Source organism: Prinia subflava, chromosome 2 (genome assembly GCF_021018805.1).
Source record: "Prinia subflava isolate CZ2003 ecotype Zambia chromosome 2, Cam_Psub_1.2, whole genome shotgun sequence".
NCBI classification, from domain to species: Eukaryota; Metazoa; Chordata; class Aves; order Passeriformes; family Cisticolidae; genus Prinia; species Prinia subflava.
In genome coordinates, this window is record NC_086248.1 from 76,984,111 (window position 1) to 77,001,478 (window position 17,368).

The 17,368-nt window shown below is 35.3% G+C and overlaps 1 protein-coding gene across 2 annotated transcripts in view; it reads left to right on the plus strand.

The window, feature by feature from the left end:
- The window catches only part of PRKN (parkin RBR E3 ubiquitin protein ligase), a 685,495-nt gene that overhangs the window by 334,237 nt on the left and 333,890 nt on the right, over positions 1-17,368 (plus strand). For both annotated transcript variants that reach the window (XM_063390620.1, XM_063390621.1), the window contains exon 6: positions 356-471. In XM_063390620.1, coding sequence (XP_063246690.1) covers positions 356-471 — 116 coding nt within the window. The remainder of the gene's footprint in view (positions 1-355; positions 472-17,368) is intronic.

Here is a 17,368-nt window from a genome sequence, read left to right on the forward strand (position 1 = left end):
ACAAGAAAAGATAGTGGCAATATTAATGCATATTGAATTCGATTACTATTTTGCCTATACTTAGAGAAAGTCTAGATGAAGTGGGGTTTTTTTTGTTTGTTTTTTAATAAATTCAGAGGATCACAGAATGTGTCACACTGATATCTTCTTTGCTAGGAAAGGCATTGAACAAAATACACACCTAGACTGGTATTTTTGCAAGGGATCCCTTGTAAACCTCTCCTAATGATTGTCCTCGTTCGCTGTTGGCAGTGGTGATTTGTCTGTTCTCTCAAATGTCACTTACCCAAAGATAAAGGAAGGACATGAGCAGCAGGTATGTAATCTTCTCTTTATCTCTCCTTCAATATTTCAGGAGTTTTACTTTAAATGTGGAGCACACCCAACGGCTGACAGTGAAACATCTGTGGCTTTGAACCTTGTTACAACAAACAGCCGCTGTATCACATGTATAACATGCACAGATATTAGGTAAGTACAACAAAAATTGTCAGAGATGTACAGTCTCAGTGCTTCGTAGTACTAACCACTTCCAAGGAGCCTCTTTTTCTTTATTCATTTTCTTTTTTAAAGGCTGGGTTTTTTTCCCCTGGTAACATGATGAAAAATGGGTCACGTTTTCTGGTGTGTTATTTGTTTTGCTGGTAAAATTGCAGTTCATATTTTTGTACATTAGTCATGTGGCAGGTGGAAATCTGACTGCTTAAGCTCCAAAACCTCAACTGCTCAAGATAGTGGCATAAGTGTGTAGATATTTTCTGGTAATATGTATTCAAGAGTCAAGGAAAGAGCTGGATTTTTGAGGGGGACAGACTGTTCCTGAAGAAATTAGCTTCTTGGTGTTTGTTCTATAAATCAAAGTAAAATGCATCTGGTCTCACATTTGTGTTTATTGTAGTTTGAAATACTGTAATCCATCTTTGCATGTGGTATCTGGGCACATACATTCAAGAATATCCATTACTTGCAAATGCATGGATTAAAAACCAATTGCCCTAAAAGACAGCTACTATTGTAGTGAAGAATTACCCAAAACACATTCATCTACTGATTAGGAGATATTTTACATGAAAGTGTAAAAGAATTGTGAAATGGTAGTTGTTGGTCAGAAGGGAGAGATTGGAAAGGGCACTTGAACTCTGTGCTGATTCATATGGCGTGTCTTCTGGAAAGAGCTGGTTTTGGAAGCATCCTTTGTGGTATATTTACAGAACTGGCTCCTAGGTACAGATGAAATGAAGACCAAATATCAGTTTCTGTCAGATAGGTATATCAGCATTTTGCAGCAAGGCTGCAGGCTCAGCTACCCATAAGTGGCTGGTTCTCCTGTCCCTTCTAAAAATTCCCTGGGCAAGAGAAATATTTGTCTTACTGAAGTGCAGACGACTATTACATGTCTGTACTGCTAAGTACAAGAGGGCCAAGGGCTGATCCTCAGTCCAAAGCCAGATGGAAACGACTGACAGATGTCCTGCACAGAGCTCAGTAACCTGGTGCTTTGTCATAGCCAGCTTGGGTTAGTCATGGAGCCAAAGCCTCCAACCACTGCAGATCTGCAGTGAAAGTACTTTTTACCCTAGCAGTAAGATGGAATGGAAGAGGGTTATTCATGTCCCAGCATTTCCTGTGTGGGGCACAGCGAGTCTCGCAAGAGCTCACTGAACTACATGAAGTACAACAAAGAGGTAAAACTTGCTCACTAGCTGAACTTTTTGGGATAAACGGTACCTATCTCTTGGACCTGTGTCGACAGGGTTCTCAAGAATTCTAAATATTTCTGGACTGCAGGAAAAGTTGTCTGTTCGTGAGAATTTACTGTGGTCTTGTTAAGTTCTCAATTAAACAATAAAACAGAACAACAATTAAAAAAAAAAAAAAAAAAAAAAAAGACAAACCACCAAACCAAAAACAAAACCACAAAACACCAAGAAAACATAAGGAAAAAAATTTGTCTGAAATCCCCTTTTGGGTAACATTAAAGGAAGCAAAATGTAAGAAATTTCTGTCTCATCATGTCCAAATATTGATGCATATTTCTATAACTCTAAATTTTTGACAATGTAGCAATACATTAAATTCTGATTATTTTTCAGAATTTATATTTTTTTAAGCCATAAATGCCTCCCGTGCACTTTTGTGTAATACTAGATGTTTGTAGGTGATATCAAAACCGAAGATATGATTTTACTATTTTATTTTTGTATGGCAAATCCTGCAAGCTGTTAGAATAGAATTTCACCTGTATCTTTGGGTGGATGAAATAATTTTCCAATTAAGAATGTGCAAGAAGTTATTTAATTTCTGATTTTGTCTTTTACTAGTTGCAAGGATGGTCAAATGTAAGTTTTGACCATTGGAAAGAGCAAGATCGTACAATGAAAACGTTTATCAGTTATGGAAAGGTCATTGTAAAATCTTGGGCTACTTAAAAAAAATCTCTACTCGGGTTTTTTTTGAGTTTCTAATTACTTTCTCCAACCTCACATTCTTGTAATATTTGTGTGTAATTCCAAGAAATTACATAAATGGCCATAATCTTTTTACTTCATTTAAATGTTTAGGTGATTGTGCTGGCAATTACTTTCCAATACGCTTATGCTGTTGAAGGTAGCATTTAGGGCACCAGGTAGTTTAGAGTATTTTATGAAACCTACCTTCATCCTTCTGTAGCATTCATGTGAAAAAGAGGATTTACTGTGTTTGGTACATTAGCTATTGCTTTGTATTAGCTTCACTAATGTAAAATAAGAAATTTGTGTCTGTTCTTGAAAGTAGATTTTTCTTCCTTTTCTTTGAAAAAAACCCCAAACCAACAACAAGACACCAAATAGGAAAAGATGACAATGAGGTACTATTTGCATTTTTCTTAAATATTTTTGTTTGCAGCAACATACACCATATCTCCAGGTGTTTCCATTGATTTTTCATTGTCAGTCCACCACAGGAAGAGTAATTAAGTTCCAAGATTCTTGGCATAGCATTTGTATAGTTTTAGAAAGGTTAGCTCATAAAACTCTTATATAAAGCAGTAATGTATTCTGCTATATAGAAAAAATACAAACTGGATCTAATGTTTGTCTGTTGCCAGTTTTAATTCTTAAGTTTACACTAGATACACTTAGTTTGGCTTAGGTTTACATTTTATATAAATATTTTCATGCAGGTCTGACCACTGCAGTGAAATAATTGAAAGCCAAACACCCTTGTAGGGCTATGCTAAATCCGTAGGCAGTATTCCATGTAGTGTAATGCCTTCCAATGTATTCTTATCTACAGCAGAGTTATGTGAATTGGCAGCCTTTATGCATTTTTTTTTGTCTGTAGAGTTCAAGGTGATGGGTCATTATTCTATGTCTTTGAAGAACCTTTAATAGGTTGAGCAAATGGCTGGAAGTTGAAACAAATACTAAAACTGTGCAGTCCTCGAGGGAAGATCTGCTTTTGTCAACTGTTTCCAATAGAAATAACATCAAAAGGGGTTAGGAGTACCCCAGGGTGCCCATAAATCAGGCTCAGGAATAACAGCAGTTTTAAGCAGTGTAAAAATAAAATGTGAAGAACAAAAATGCCTCACGTCATCTTTCACGAACTCGGTAGGGTACAATTCCTGAAGGCACCATTATTTTTAGCTTTCAGCAGATACAAATAAGTGTAAAAGATATATAGGACATACTGTCACTTAATGGGTAGAAAGAATTCTCCAGAAAGAGAAGTATTTGGTGTTGTGTTATCAGATTTTTTTTTCTTCTAATCTGATAAATCCCTGCTTCATAGTCTTGAACAAAGAAATGGTTTGCTTTGTTTAAACAACGGAATCTTTTTATATGCTTTTCTGCTCTTTGGACTTTCTTATCTAGAGTTGGAAGTGAGAACTTCTGTAGTGGTGATATTAGTTCATATGCTAGTTATTCTTCAAGGGTAACTGTGATGTAATATCTTTGTCATAGTTCTCTTCAGGCAAATCAGTTCAGACTGTGATCACATTAGATAGTCCATGGGCAGGAGAAAAACGGAGAAGGTCAGTACTGAGAGGGAAAAAATGTGAATGTACTGTAGGAAGTCCTGCTGGAAATTCAATGGGCAGCTCTCTCCTTCTTCAGACAATGAAGAATGGATGGCTGCATGTTATTGGGAATAACAGTTTGTTAATCTTGTTTATGTGGAATTACTTTGGGTCTCCTAAGCTTCTCACTAGCTCTTAATCAGCCATCTTTTTCAGGTTTGTTTTTTTCTGAAGTCAAAGTACAAGTTAGAAGTTTTTTTTCTCCAGCAGCAGTTTATGATGTTCTCCTATCACTCCTGCTTGCTCATTTCCTTTACTGTAGAGTCAGAATGGAGACAGATGAGTTGTTGGGGGGTTTTTTGTTTATTTCTTTGTTTTGTTTTTTTAATGGGGTAGTGCTCTGAAATTGATAAGGGATAGAATCATTTGCTTCTCAATACAGAATCACACGTATGAATGATTTTCTGTTGTGACTTTTATCTGTGGATATTATTTGCCAAAAGAAGACCATCTCCCCAAGTTTATTATGGGGATTGGGATTTTTCTAATTTCATATTTTGTATTTTGATCTTTATGATGTTATTGTTACTACAGGTGTGCCATGTTCCTTATTGACCTACATGTACTGTGTTTTACATTAATGTTATACATTGCTTTGTAGTAAAATATTTCTTCAATTACAGTTTAAATATTGTTTAGGGACATCTGAAATAATTTGCCTTGTCTTTCTTTCTTCTTGTAAAATATATATGGTATTAATGCAGCCTGGGTTTCAAAAAAAAAGTGGAAAGAATATCAGGGAAGGAATATAGCAGCGACTATGGCAAGAAATAAGGGAGGTAGCAGGTCAGCCATGGTATTCAAAACCTTTACATTACGAATAATTCCAGAATCTTTGCTTGGTTATTGGAATTCACTGCTACAGCTGAAGAGACAATTTGCAAAATTTAGCTTTTGACAGAGAGCCACCCATTAGCTCAATTGGTTAGAACATGGTGCTAATGCCAGTGCTGTGGGTTTGATCCCTGTACAGGCCATTCACATACAAGTTGGGCTTAATGATTCTTGTAAGTCCCTTTCCACTGAGATTATTCTGTGATTTGTTTGAGAACTGTTAACATTTTCTTAGTGAAGAAGCTGTACTACAAATTTGATTTAGGTCAATTTTGCTGTTATTTGAAGCGAGTTTTACCAGGGACTTTCTGTTGTTTTCTGAGATGAAAATGCAGACCATGTCCATTAAAAGACATTACCCATGTGATGTTTTCAGAAGAGTAAATAGCACCTTATTCTAGACTTATAATTGCTATTTCTGTTTGCTTCTGGGACATAGGAACCTAAATTTACCTCTTGGGCCATTATAATCCAAGTAAGTTATTAAATCTATATTTAGCTATTCTTTTTTGAAGTACTTTTTTCCCTCTCTGTGTCCCATCTTGATAGTGTGGTCTCTGCTCCAAATCTCTGTTAAATTCTGTTGCCTTTATATACCTGGAGTAGTTCAAAGAGGAGTGGAAAAAGATTGTGCTAAGAATTAAATCTAATTTGTTTAAGCCCTATGACCATCAGGGACAATGTCTACTGTTTTATTCCCTAATGTTCCTTAAATTAATGAGATTTCTTGAGAATCACTTATTTAAAGCAGAAAATTAGATATAAAACTAAGAACTGTTACTAATTGATTTAGAGCTTTTTTTTTCTTTTCCCCAGTAAGGTAACTTATAGAATACTCTTGTTACAGCTGTAATGTTTGAGTTCTGATACAAGATAAACCATGCAGAGAAAACCTTTTGTTGACAATTCTGGTGATCTTTTGAAATGTGAACCAAATCTTAAAATGCCAATAGGTGACCTTCATTTCCTCTGAGGTGCACACTGTAGATTTCAGACTCAAAGATTTTAACCATGGACTACTGGAAGACGTGCCTTGTGCATGAAATTCAGTTGCCTCAATCTTTCTCTTGAATTGCAATCACTAGAATGCAGCAGCCCCCCATGGCAGTGACAGGACAGCAGTGCAGTTCTGCATGCAGCTGCATCTCAGTAGGACAGCTTCCAGCTTCAACACATCTGGGAGCACGAGTGCACTGGCAAAGCTGTGCACTGTGCGTATCCTTTGCCAGCAGGGGACAAGGGAGGAGGGTTTTGTACAACCTCACTTGTCTCCTGTGCTGGACATAAAGCATGAATTTCTCTTCATCTAGGAGAATAAAGCCTGCCTACCTTTCATTCTTTATGACGTGGAGGTTTCTTCTATATTATTCCTTTGCTTGGCATATATGTTAGTGTACAATTGACAGAAAGGACAAATGGGAAGGAATAAAGGAATGTATTGACTGCCTGCTGATTTTTTTTTTTTTTTTTTTACATTTGCCGACACGGTGTGTAGTATGTCTGAGTGTTTGAAACAGCCATGAGTGAGAATTTGTATGTCACAAGTGAATTTCATTTCTGATTTGAATTTATTTCAATAATGTGCGTCTCCTTATATGGGATAAAACAAATAACCCATATCATGTGGATAAAATAAATGTGGCAAAATAAATGTCATGAATTTCATTTTGCATTTGACATTTCACCTGAAGCCTGTAGATTCCAGAATAACGTCAACAGGCTCTATATTATATGTTGTATGCTCTCTGCCATTCTAATTTATGGGATGATTAATGCAGTGAGCTGTCTTTGTAGATTTCTTCATTTACGTGTTTTATTCATGTTGCAAGACACAAAGACTTAAAAATTTAAATGGTTTTGGATGAATCAGTAGTTTTAGTGTGTCAGATATCCAAGATTTCATGAACCTCAGTTCCAAAATATTCTGATGAAACCTAAGTATGAATACTTGCATATAATCAATGAAAAATGATAGCTAATGAGTGTAATTTTGTTCAAGAATCATAGATTTAAATTTTAAAGTTAGAATTTACTTGCAATGTCCAAGAAAAGCAGAGTAGCAAATGTTTTTAAAACATTGTTCAAAGAGACTCTTGAAACTTGCAAGCCCACAGCATGCCTTTTCTCCCATAGGTGTTTGCAGTTCAACTGTTTTGGACTTCCTTTTCTTTCTTTTTAAAATTAATTCTTTAACACAAAAGAAAAAGCATTTTCATCTCTGGATAGTTTTGCTTCAGGCAAGGTTAGTAACAGCTGAATATTTTCCCCATCTGATAGCAGTGTAGTGACCTATGCAAGTTGTTATTGGAGGTCACAGTCGGGTTGTCTTTGGAGAGATATCTATATTGCAAAGGCACCATCACAGGCAATACTCGTTAGCAAACCTCATCCCTTCAGCAGAGACCTGAGGTCTGAAGGAACAGGGTGACCAAATCGCAGAGATGTTCCTTTCAGGCCTCAGCTGAGGCATTGAGGGAATGGTCTGGGGGAGAACTTCAGCTGTTGCTCTCTGCTGAGCAGCCAGAGGTTTGGCTCACCTTGCCCTTCAGTTAGGGGAAGGAAGTGAAAGTGTTTGTGAAAGATGTGGTTGGCTTTTACAGCAGAAAGAAACAAGACTGAAAATATCCAAGAAAGAATGTAGCTGCCCAGCAGCAAAAACCTAAATATGCACACCACAGAATAATTTCATTTGCAGGAATTTGGGGATAATTGAAAATAGCTGTATCAGGCAAATGTACCAGGACATAATTTCTGAAATCAAGTACGTGAAGGACTATTCATAAGACAGAGAACCTGTCATAATATGTAGAGAACTTTATGAAATGTTACTTGATACTTCATAGAGTCACTTAATGATCTAATTTGGAACAGGGTCTGTTGTCCTGGGTAATGTCTTGGAGAGCCATTCAGTTCCTCAGCCAAATAGCTCCATAGGAATTGTTACCAGATTTCAGAATTCCGTTAGCAGATTTCTGTTATCAGACATGCATAATTAAAATAAATATTTTGATGGAATCTGATGGCAAGTGTTTACACACTGTTTTCACTAGATGTCTGGGGCAAGGTACTACTCAAATTCTATAATCATATTTTTGGTGCGTATCACATTCAGGGGCATATGGGTACAAACTTTTGGGAAAACAAGGGAGGGATTGAGGAATATGTTGGAGAAATATATTCATTTGTATATGTATCATAAATAGGGACGCCTACTGCTATGTTTCTCTCTAAACCATCATGTGGAATGAATTCTCATAGCAATCTACTGACTGACAACAGTATAAGGAAAATATTTCACACATTTTCTGTTGACAGTCTGCACTGAGCACACAAAGCTCTTGGTGCATTACAGTCTTGATGGAACTGTAATGGAATGTAATAATTAGAATTGCTTTTTTTGCTTTTTAACTTAGGAGCTCATGATCATTGATAGTTCTCTTCCCTCTTATTAATTCTTTGGATAAAAGATTGCTTCTGAAGGTCGTTGAAGGTTGCCTTTGAAGACAAAACAGTTTCTGAAGGCAGTTGTAGAAAGAGTCTGTTATTTATTTTGTTCTGTAAGAGAAACAATAGAGTTCTAAATTTTTTAGACATTCAGAGAAATTCCTTCGTCCTGATGAATGAATGTATTTGTATAAAACTCAATTTAGTAAACTTAACTGTATGTTTACTTAAAAACATAGCTATTTTGAAATAGTGAATTATTGCAATAACAGTATAATTGTTGTATAATGATAAATTATAGTAAAATTTTTAGTGTAAATTGTGCTGTGATGCACTAAGTTCTTTATCAACTAACTTACCAGCACAATTAAAGTTTCCTTATGGAGGGAAAATCCAGGGCAGGGTCAGACGGGGGAATAGTAAGTAAATTCAGTCCCATAGTGGAAAATAGACAAAAGACAAGTTAAATTGTTAATACATAACTGTTATGAACTTGATGCAAAAAGATGCTGATTTGCAGTGTGGTTTGAAAATGACAAGAAATACATCATAATCAAAGTCAATCAAAATCTGTTAAGGTCTGTCAATACCTGTGACATTTTAAGGAAGCTGTGTGCAGACATTTGAAAATGGTTGAAAATGTGCACAGTTACGGGAATAAAAATTTTCCCAGTACAGGTTTGTAAATGGTAGTGATACTGCACTGGCATGTCAGTGTAAGAATACTACGAGAAAAATTATACCAACATAAACACCTTATTTATATTGCTACAAACTCCTGTGCTAAGACTTGTATTTTCACTTGACATGTTTGTTTTAGTTTATGTTGAAGTAATTCCATATCACTGTATATTGACATGCAGTAAGCAGGATGAAAACAAGTACATTTGTCCATCAAAAGTGTTTGGATTTTTTTTCTTATTATTTCTCCAATTCCACTGACATAACTTTGTCTTGCTGAGGAAATAAGTCCTACAGCTGATCTCTAAAGCTTGACTGTGATGGTGGACGTGCTCCTGAAAGAGTTCAGTAGTAGTGAAATTGAGTAAAATAGTAGAGAAAATGTGTGTTTCTGGATAGTAAGATAGGTGAAAAATGATACCTACTCTACTGAATACATGAGCTAGCGTAACTGTTGCTTTTCTGTGCAGAGAATTCAGAGGTCTTCTACCACAGCAAACTTTTACAAAACCCTCCTCTGAGTCACTTTCAGTTTTGTTTCCCTTTAAGAGTGTGTACTCCTACGTGTTTACTAAGCAAAATGGATTTTTTATTGATTTTTCATACATATTTATATATATATTGCATACATATATTTACACATATATATACATTCTTGTGTATACGTACTTGTTTCTTTCTTTGTCTTTTTTCTCTATAATCAATCTTCAGTTATTAGAGGTCATTACATTTATAAATGTTTTCCTCCCGTGCTATTCTTACTTCACTTTACGAAGGAGACAAATCTCCCCCTATTTCTGGTGAAAGTAGGAACCAGACTGTGCTCTTTTGGCATGCAAATTCCATTTGCATTTTACAAATTACTCTTTCTTTTTGTTTTGTTTGGAGCAACAAAGAGAACAGTCACACCACTTCCCATAAGGTATGTTCTCTGGAACCACTAAAGGCAGTGTCAGCCAAACAGCTGCCAGGAAAACCTGGAGCAGCCTAGTGATATACCCAGTGCAGGAAAGATGACTGCACTCAGGTGTCACCTCTATGAATGTGTCCAGCCTCTTTGGAAACAGGCTGACAATGCTGATGTCAATCTTGAGCTGTACTCATGAGCAAGACTGTGCCTTTGCTCCCTATGGATTCTCTCACCTTGCTGGAGTTTATTGGATTTCCTGACAAAAGGAGTTATATTTATTCACTTTTGCTATATGTGCCTCAAAAGGTGTCAGAGCATGTCCTGATCAGAAAGCAGGTGGTGAGAGTGATGCTGCAATATGGTTCAGTCTGGTTATATAAATATAAAACAGCTTCAGAAAGTCATTTATTCAGTTCAATGCATTTGTAATTTAATTTTGTTTTTGAAGTAAAATACCAAAACAAGAGAGAAAAAGCATTTTAAAGACCCTTATCATTGAGATTTTGAGAAATGGATCTTTTTCTGTTTTGCCCTTCAAATATATCCATAATTTCGGGCAAAATAGTCATTATTGTTTTGTGAGGGCACATTTATGCATCTATCTGCTAAATTAATTTTAATTAAAAAGGCACTTCTCTCACCTTGACCCTTTAGACTCTGATTATGCAAACAATTTTGTGGGTTTGAGTATTTTTTATGATGTAAGTGTTTGCAGGTTAAGACTTATGTACTGCATAACTGCAGATCATTTTCACATAAATAGAACTATGACTTTTCCAGAAATAAGTATCTCCTACAGATGCACAGCCTGTCCCTCTTGCATTCAGCTGTGACCTTGAAAACTGATTAACAAAATTGTACTCTAAGGGATGCAAGGCTTCACATAAAGCAAGTGAAGCATGTACAGGCCCTTGAGGGGTGCTTAGAGTATCTCATAGACTCTAATGGTAATTCCTTTCTCTTTTAATGCTATTAGGTGATTCTGGCTTGAGGCAATCCATAGTACTTTTCTTTTTATTTAATTTTTGTGCCACAGATCTTATGAATTATCTTATTACAACCCCTGTTTCATGCTTTAAAGACAAAGTGCTCTATGTGTCGGTATGCTAAGTGTCTTCTTCAGCTACTCAGATATTTTGGGTTGCTTTATTGATTTTACATGGCATAAACCTTGGCACAGTAAGAGGGTGAAATGTTAAGTGGAGTTATGATTACCTAAACCTGAAAACAAAGTAGTGCTTGTGAAAAGCATGTAGTGTGCCATGCATTCAAGACCTCATTTCCTTCAGCAGTAAGAAGGACTGTTTCAAAATACGCCATTTGCTGTCCAAGAAGTGGTACATTCATTATTTAGTAGCATTGGCAAGCTGTGAAAACTTGGTTTCAAAAATTAATTTATTCATGCATTAGATCCTTGTAAATTATTGTACTTTTGACTTTCTAACTCTCTACATATGTATTTGCATTATGTTTTGGTTAATGAAACACCATCTTCTGGAAGTCAGAACTGAGAAACAAAACACATTTTAAAGCATCCTACATGTCCCTCTCAATCTTGCTGCCATTTCTTGTGTCTTTAAAATTAAATTTGTATTACATGAACAGGGATGTAAGGTATTGTCTTAATAAGTCATTAAACTAGCAGAAGGCATTAAAAGAATTTTTGCTAGTGATGAAATAAAAAACAGAAGGCAAGACTGAATAGTAGCTGGTCTTGAACATCTGTAATGTGTCAAGGTACAGAAGTATAAAATGTAACATTCCCTGCACCCCTGCTTTTTGTGTTTCTTGTTTAAAAATCCGGGTACCAAAAGTGGAGACATTTTTGCTGGGTTTTTTGTCTCTCAAAGTTAAAGTATTCCAGTTTCTGTAGCTAAGAATAGGGAGAATATACAAATATTAGTTGACCATTTGACAATTTCTGCTCTGTTTGTAGTGCATTTCCCTATCAAGGACAAAGAAATTGAATTTCTTGAGAATTTTTTTGTTCTTCTCTGATATCTTTCATGTAATAAAATGTGTTTATAATAGCAAGGAATAAAATATTTCTGTAGAGGTGTCCTTGTTGTGACGATAGGGTCTCTATGGTGGTTTGAGTTCTGTAGAACATTTAGAACCAAACTGTGACCTCATCTAAGTAAGTAGTTAAACCTGTGTTTATCTTGCTGCATGTCACTAATCCCATCAAAACCAACAGGATGTAAATGCAGGTGTATGTGCTTGGCTTCAGAGCCTAGACTCATCCAATCTAATTATCCTGCACTTCCTGAGTGATAGCCTCACATCCAAGAGGTAGTCATGGAATGTCTTTAATGAGGCTCTCAGTGTGAGGTAGGATTTATAATGCTTTTCATCACGGGAAGGAGATCTAATAGTGAATATTCAGAGGGGTTTGTTTTTATTTTTTCAAGAATAAAACAGTTCTGGAAATGTCTGCTGTCATGAGAATGAATTTCACTGGAAAGAGCTCTTTTCTCAACACTTTACTGTCTTTTCTGATTATCTCAGATAATCTGTATGTGTATGAAAAATGTATTTCATATGATCTATCTTCCACTTTGCTGGGTATCCTGGTGCCTTGTAATGACCCCCTGTTTTCAGAGATATTTATGGTTTTGATCGCACTTTGTCTGAGCTTCCTGTTTTCTAGAAAATACATTATGCATGTTTGCAGTGCAGGTAGTATTCATCTAAGATTTAAAGCATTAACACTAATACTAAAATACGTTAAAAAATATTTCTGATGAAAGTGATTATTTTTCTTAGCATGTTGAACAATATTCTTGGCCTTTCAAAATATGATACAGAAGAGTAAACATTCATTTGGATTCTAGCTGCTGATCAAGAAATAGGATACTGTTACCTTGTGTTCATGTTCCTTTCCTTTTTTTGAGTTTGTTTGTTCTTTTCCAAATGTATGAATATGTTATTTCTTCTTTTTCTACAAGATTCATAAAATTGTATTAAGCTCCTAAGGAACTCAGGAGAATATTCTTTGAATCCTTTTCTTCCCTTGTCTCTTTCCTTCTCCCTGCTGTGTTTAATAGATTCTTCAAAGAATATATTTTTTTAGCTGAAGGAAAAAAAAGGAAAGGGGGAGGAAGAAGAGAATGTGAAGTCTTTACCTTAGATCTGCCAAGAATGTTCAAGAGTCCATTTTTGATACCAGCAAACATCTTCAGTTTATAATTTTTTATTTTAAAAGAAATTTGTTTTCTAATTGTTTTATACAAGCACTACACAGTCATGTAGTTGTATTTTACTATAGGAAGATTTTTTTTTAATTCAGTATGAAGCAGATTGGGCAATATTGCATTGACATCCGTTTTAAGTACTAATGTTAAGTAATAGTTTTTTGGTACCTTACTTTATTCCATTAAAATGACTGTTTTTAGATTTTTTTTTCCACTTAGCATTTACTAATTTCTGTCTTATTGTTTGCCATATGCCATAAAAACATCCTACAGGTAAAATGGTTTATTTCGTGTTTTTAAAAAAAACTTTCAGTTGTATTTTTAACTTGCATTGCAGTTTTATTTATTTTATCATGGCTTTTTCTACTGTGCATATAATCATATGCCAATGAAAGATTGATTCTGCAAAGCTGTGAGTACTCAAGTTCTAGAACAGGATGTTATTTAAACATATGCTTGACTTTGAACATGTGAGTAGTGGTTAAATATGCCAACAGAAGAATGCTTATTCTCATTAGCTATATATATGTGTATATATATATATATTTTTTTTTTTTTTTTTTTAGTTACCCCTTACAAATGTTTTCTTCTCTAATAGTTTGTCTTGTCAAGGTTAGGTCACAATATCTAAATTTTGAGAGCCATAAACAAAAGTACAAAGATCCCATAAGAGGAGGTATTTGCCAAATCTCTGTGGAGGTAACTGTCTGTCATCCAGAACACTTGGATGAGTTTCAAAACCTAAGGCAGATGAGGAACTACCTTTTCAGTGGCAATAAAGAAGCTTAAAATACAGAACTGATTTGAGAACTAAAAATTGAAGCCTTCCTTCCTTGTTCAGTTATTGGAGGTTCTCTTGGGGATGCTTCTTTTAAAAAGAATAACTCTTGGTCATTCATACATTCTTGGTCTCCATATACTTTCCTGTTTCTTTGATATCTAAACTTTCTTTGCGACTTTAATGACACTATACTTTTCTTAAGTTTAATTAGACTGGGATTACAGTTCCAGTTGGTACATGAAGTCAATGATTTGTAGGAAGAAATGGTTATTTAACTAACAGCAGAAACTAGAGAAGTAGCAATTTGATCTAGGCTCAGTTTCCTGTGGGTGAAATATTCTGGATGTGTTGACACACTTTGGATTTCTGAAAGGCTGCTTGTGTAACTGGCATTGCAATAGTTGCCTGTGGAAGCGAAAATAAATGAATGGAGACTTTGCAAGCTCGTACCTGTACTAACATTTTTTGAGTGCTCATTGCCTGTCAGAGAAAAAAAGTATTGGGGCCATGACAACAAAAATTAAGAAAAAAAAAAAAAAAAAAAAAAAAAAAAAAAAAAAAAAAAAAAGAGTGGTTCTGAAGAGCACAAGTGTGTGGAACCCCTGCACCTGTATGAGGTTTCTTCAGATACTTTGATACTGCTTGTGAAAATGGTGTCATTCGGATGATGTGTTGAATACTGTGAGGTGGAATGAGCACCTTTTGCATGTGTTAAAGGTTATCATATACTGTGGCTTAACTGATGCTCTAAACATCCCAAACTTCTTATTGTAGAGTGTTGTGCTGTCCGGTTGGGTCTGATTATGCCAACTGCTTCCCTCTGTGCTGAAAGAAATATTTGGAAGGCTTGCTTGCTTGCCTTCTTCAAGGTTTGACTTACAGCACAGCAAAGTGAGGAAGCCTACTTCTGCTTAACTGTGAGTCCTTGATGAATTATAGTTTTCCCGTGCAGAACAGCTCCTTGTTTTTCAACACACTGCAGATGTGAGAAGTTTCTCTGTATGGTTGCAGTCCGTATGTGCTTTTTTTCATTTATGCAACTTTGCTGTTTTGCTAATCTAGCATAAAATTGGCATGACATAACTGAATGAGCTAACGTAGGTGCCTTGCTGCTTGTAAATTGTTGCAAGAGGCAAGCAGCCAGCAAGGGTTGTTGCACAGCCAAGAATATGGTATACGTTCAGGTTCCAGAAAAATTTTAGGTCTTCAAATAAGATTTGTCACTGTTAGAATTATTTCATGGCGAAAATTAATATCTGGTCAAAAGTTGTTAAACCAATCAAAGTATGCATTGAACAAGTTGCAAATAAGTGTTTTTATCCCTTTCTTTAAAAGATTTAAAGGATCTCTCACCAGTGTGAGACTAGGGATTAAGTGTCACATTCTGGTGAGAATACTAACTGCTGCCATGGGTGGGATCTTGATTCTGGGTTTGAGGCCCAGTGCAGAGAGCTCGATAGGGTTTATTAGTTGGTTTGTTTTGGGTTTTTTTTTTCTGTAAAAAGAGATATTTTCTGTATTTTGACATGTTTTTACCAGGAAGGATTCAGAAAATATTTGACTGAAAAACCATGGCTGCTTGGACAAAATTGCTTATAATTTCAGACAAGGAGATAAAAAACAAAAACAAAACAGTCAACACTACCATCCTTATGTACTCCAAGACAAAGAATTTTAAAGATAGTAGAAAGTTGTTTTCAACTATATTTTTATACACAATTGACTGTTCATGGATTCAACACTGAGCAATCTAAAGAAAAATAAATTCTGGACCTTCATAAGTTTTAATTGAAGTGGCATTGTTTTCCCTAGCCTGTTTCACTGTTATCAGAGTCTTAACAGTGAAGAACAACTTATGTGTGCTTACGCTTGACTATGTTCTCCCTGTCTCTGCCACGTACTTACCTCTCCAACTCATTCTACCATGAAACTCCTGACTTAATTTCTTCTTAGATTTGGAAGTTTTTCCTTTTTATAAACCACCCTAAAGCTGTAGTGTATTTGCATGTGATTGGCAACCTTCAGTTTTGTTTGTTTGATTAAAAAAAAAAAAAAAAAAAAAAAAAAAGGAGCAATTAGAAAGTTTTATAGAGTGAAATATTTTATGTGCTGATTTTATGAGCATAGCTTTATTGTCATAGTCTTAAATGGCAATGACATGAATTTTCTCTGACGGGTGAGTTATTAACAACTTATGAACTCCTGCCTTTAGAATGATCTTTTTTTTTTTTTTTTTTTACATTTTATTTTATTCTGTTTTTCTAAATCTCTTTTAATGATGCCTTCTAGGTAGAGAGATAATTTCATGGAAACTTCTGAGAACAGAGCTTTGTGATGTAAGCTTTGCTTGCTTTGTGACCTACATGTATATTGTGATAGTCAAGGTTATTGAAATACTTTTGCCCTTCAAGAGGGTAAAATAAGTAACTCACAAAGCATATTTTAACCAAGTACTGAAACACAGATATATTTACCTTGGAATGTAAAGGCTTATTAAATTAAATGCCTAATAATTGAGTCAAATATAAAGCTGCAATTCTCATAGCTGTGGGATGCTGCAGCAGTGAAGGCAATGCTTGCCAAGGTGCACCACAGCAGCAGAACCGAAGCAGATTGAGCTCCTGCAACCATTTGTGTGCTTCTTTACATTTTATCTGGGCAGAGCATTCTAGGGACCAGAATCACAGCCAGCTTGGTGCCAATTACAGAATTTTGCCGCTTGCTTTGTGCTTTTTCATGTTCCAAAACTTAGCTTTGCATAATGTCACATATACCAGGTTTAATACATGTGCTCAGAAAAAGAAAATAAAAACAAACCCAAAGAAACAAAAAACATGCAAAATCCCCCAAACAAAAAAACTATTAATCTTATTGAGATTACCTTTCCAGTTTAAAAGTATTCTGTGAGAAAGCCCCTGAAGCGTTGCCTAGATTCAAGGACTTTTTAGAATAGGACCTGTAGAATATCCTATTAAAGTTTGTGTTCTTCATCTTTGTAGGTTTTACCTTGAAGTGCTCTTTTCATTTTTTACCCTAAATTTTCTGGTACTCCATTTTACTTAAATGTTTCTTAGTAAACAATATGTATTTTAGTTGTTTCCCACTATCAGTTGCCTGTAGAAGGATATATTTTGCAGTTGATGATTCTCAGTCCCAAAAAAATAGACATGCTTTCTTTTTAAACTGTACTTTGTTATTTTTTTATTCTTTATATCTCTCATTTATTCTTTTTCTATGGACTGGAATGACTTCTCTTCATCTCTTGTCATGCTAGACTTTTTATCTCCATTCATTTTGTTCTCTTGTTTCTCTGCATTTTATGTGGGCTTACATTGTTTGATATGAGGTAAAAGTAAAAGGTTTTGAATTGAGAATTGCATCCCATTTGTGGTTTGTTTACTGTCTGGAACTCTATTTACCCTGACACATGAAAATTATTTCCATGTCAATCTCCTTTTGCA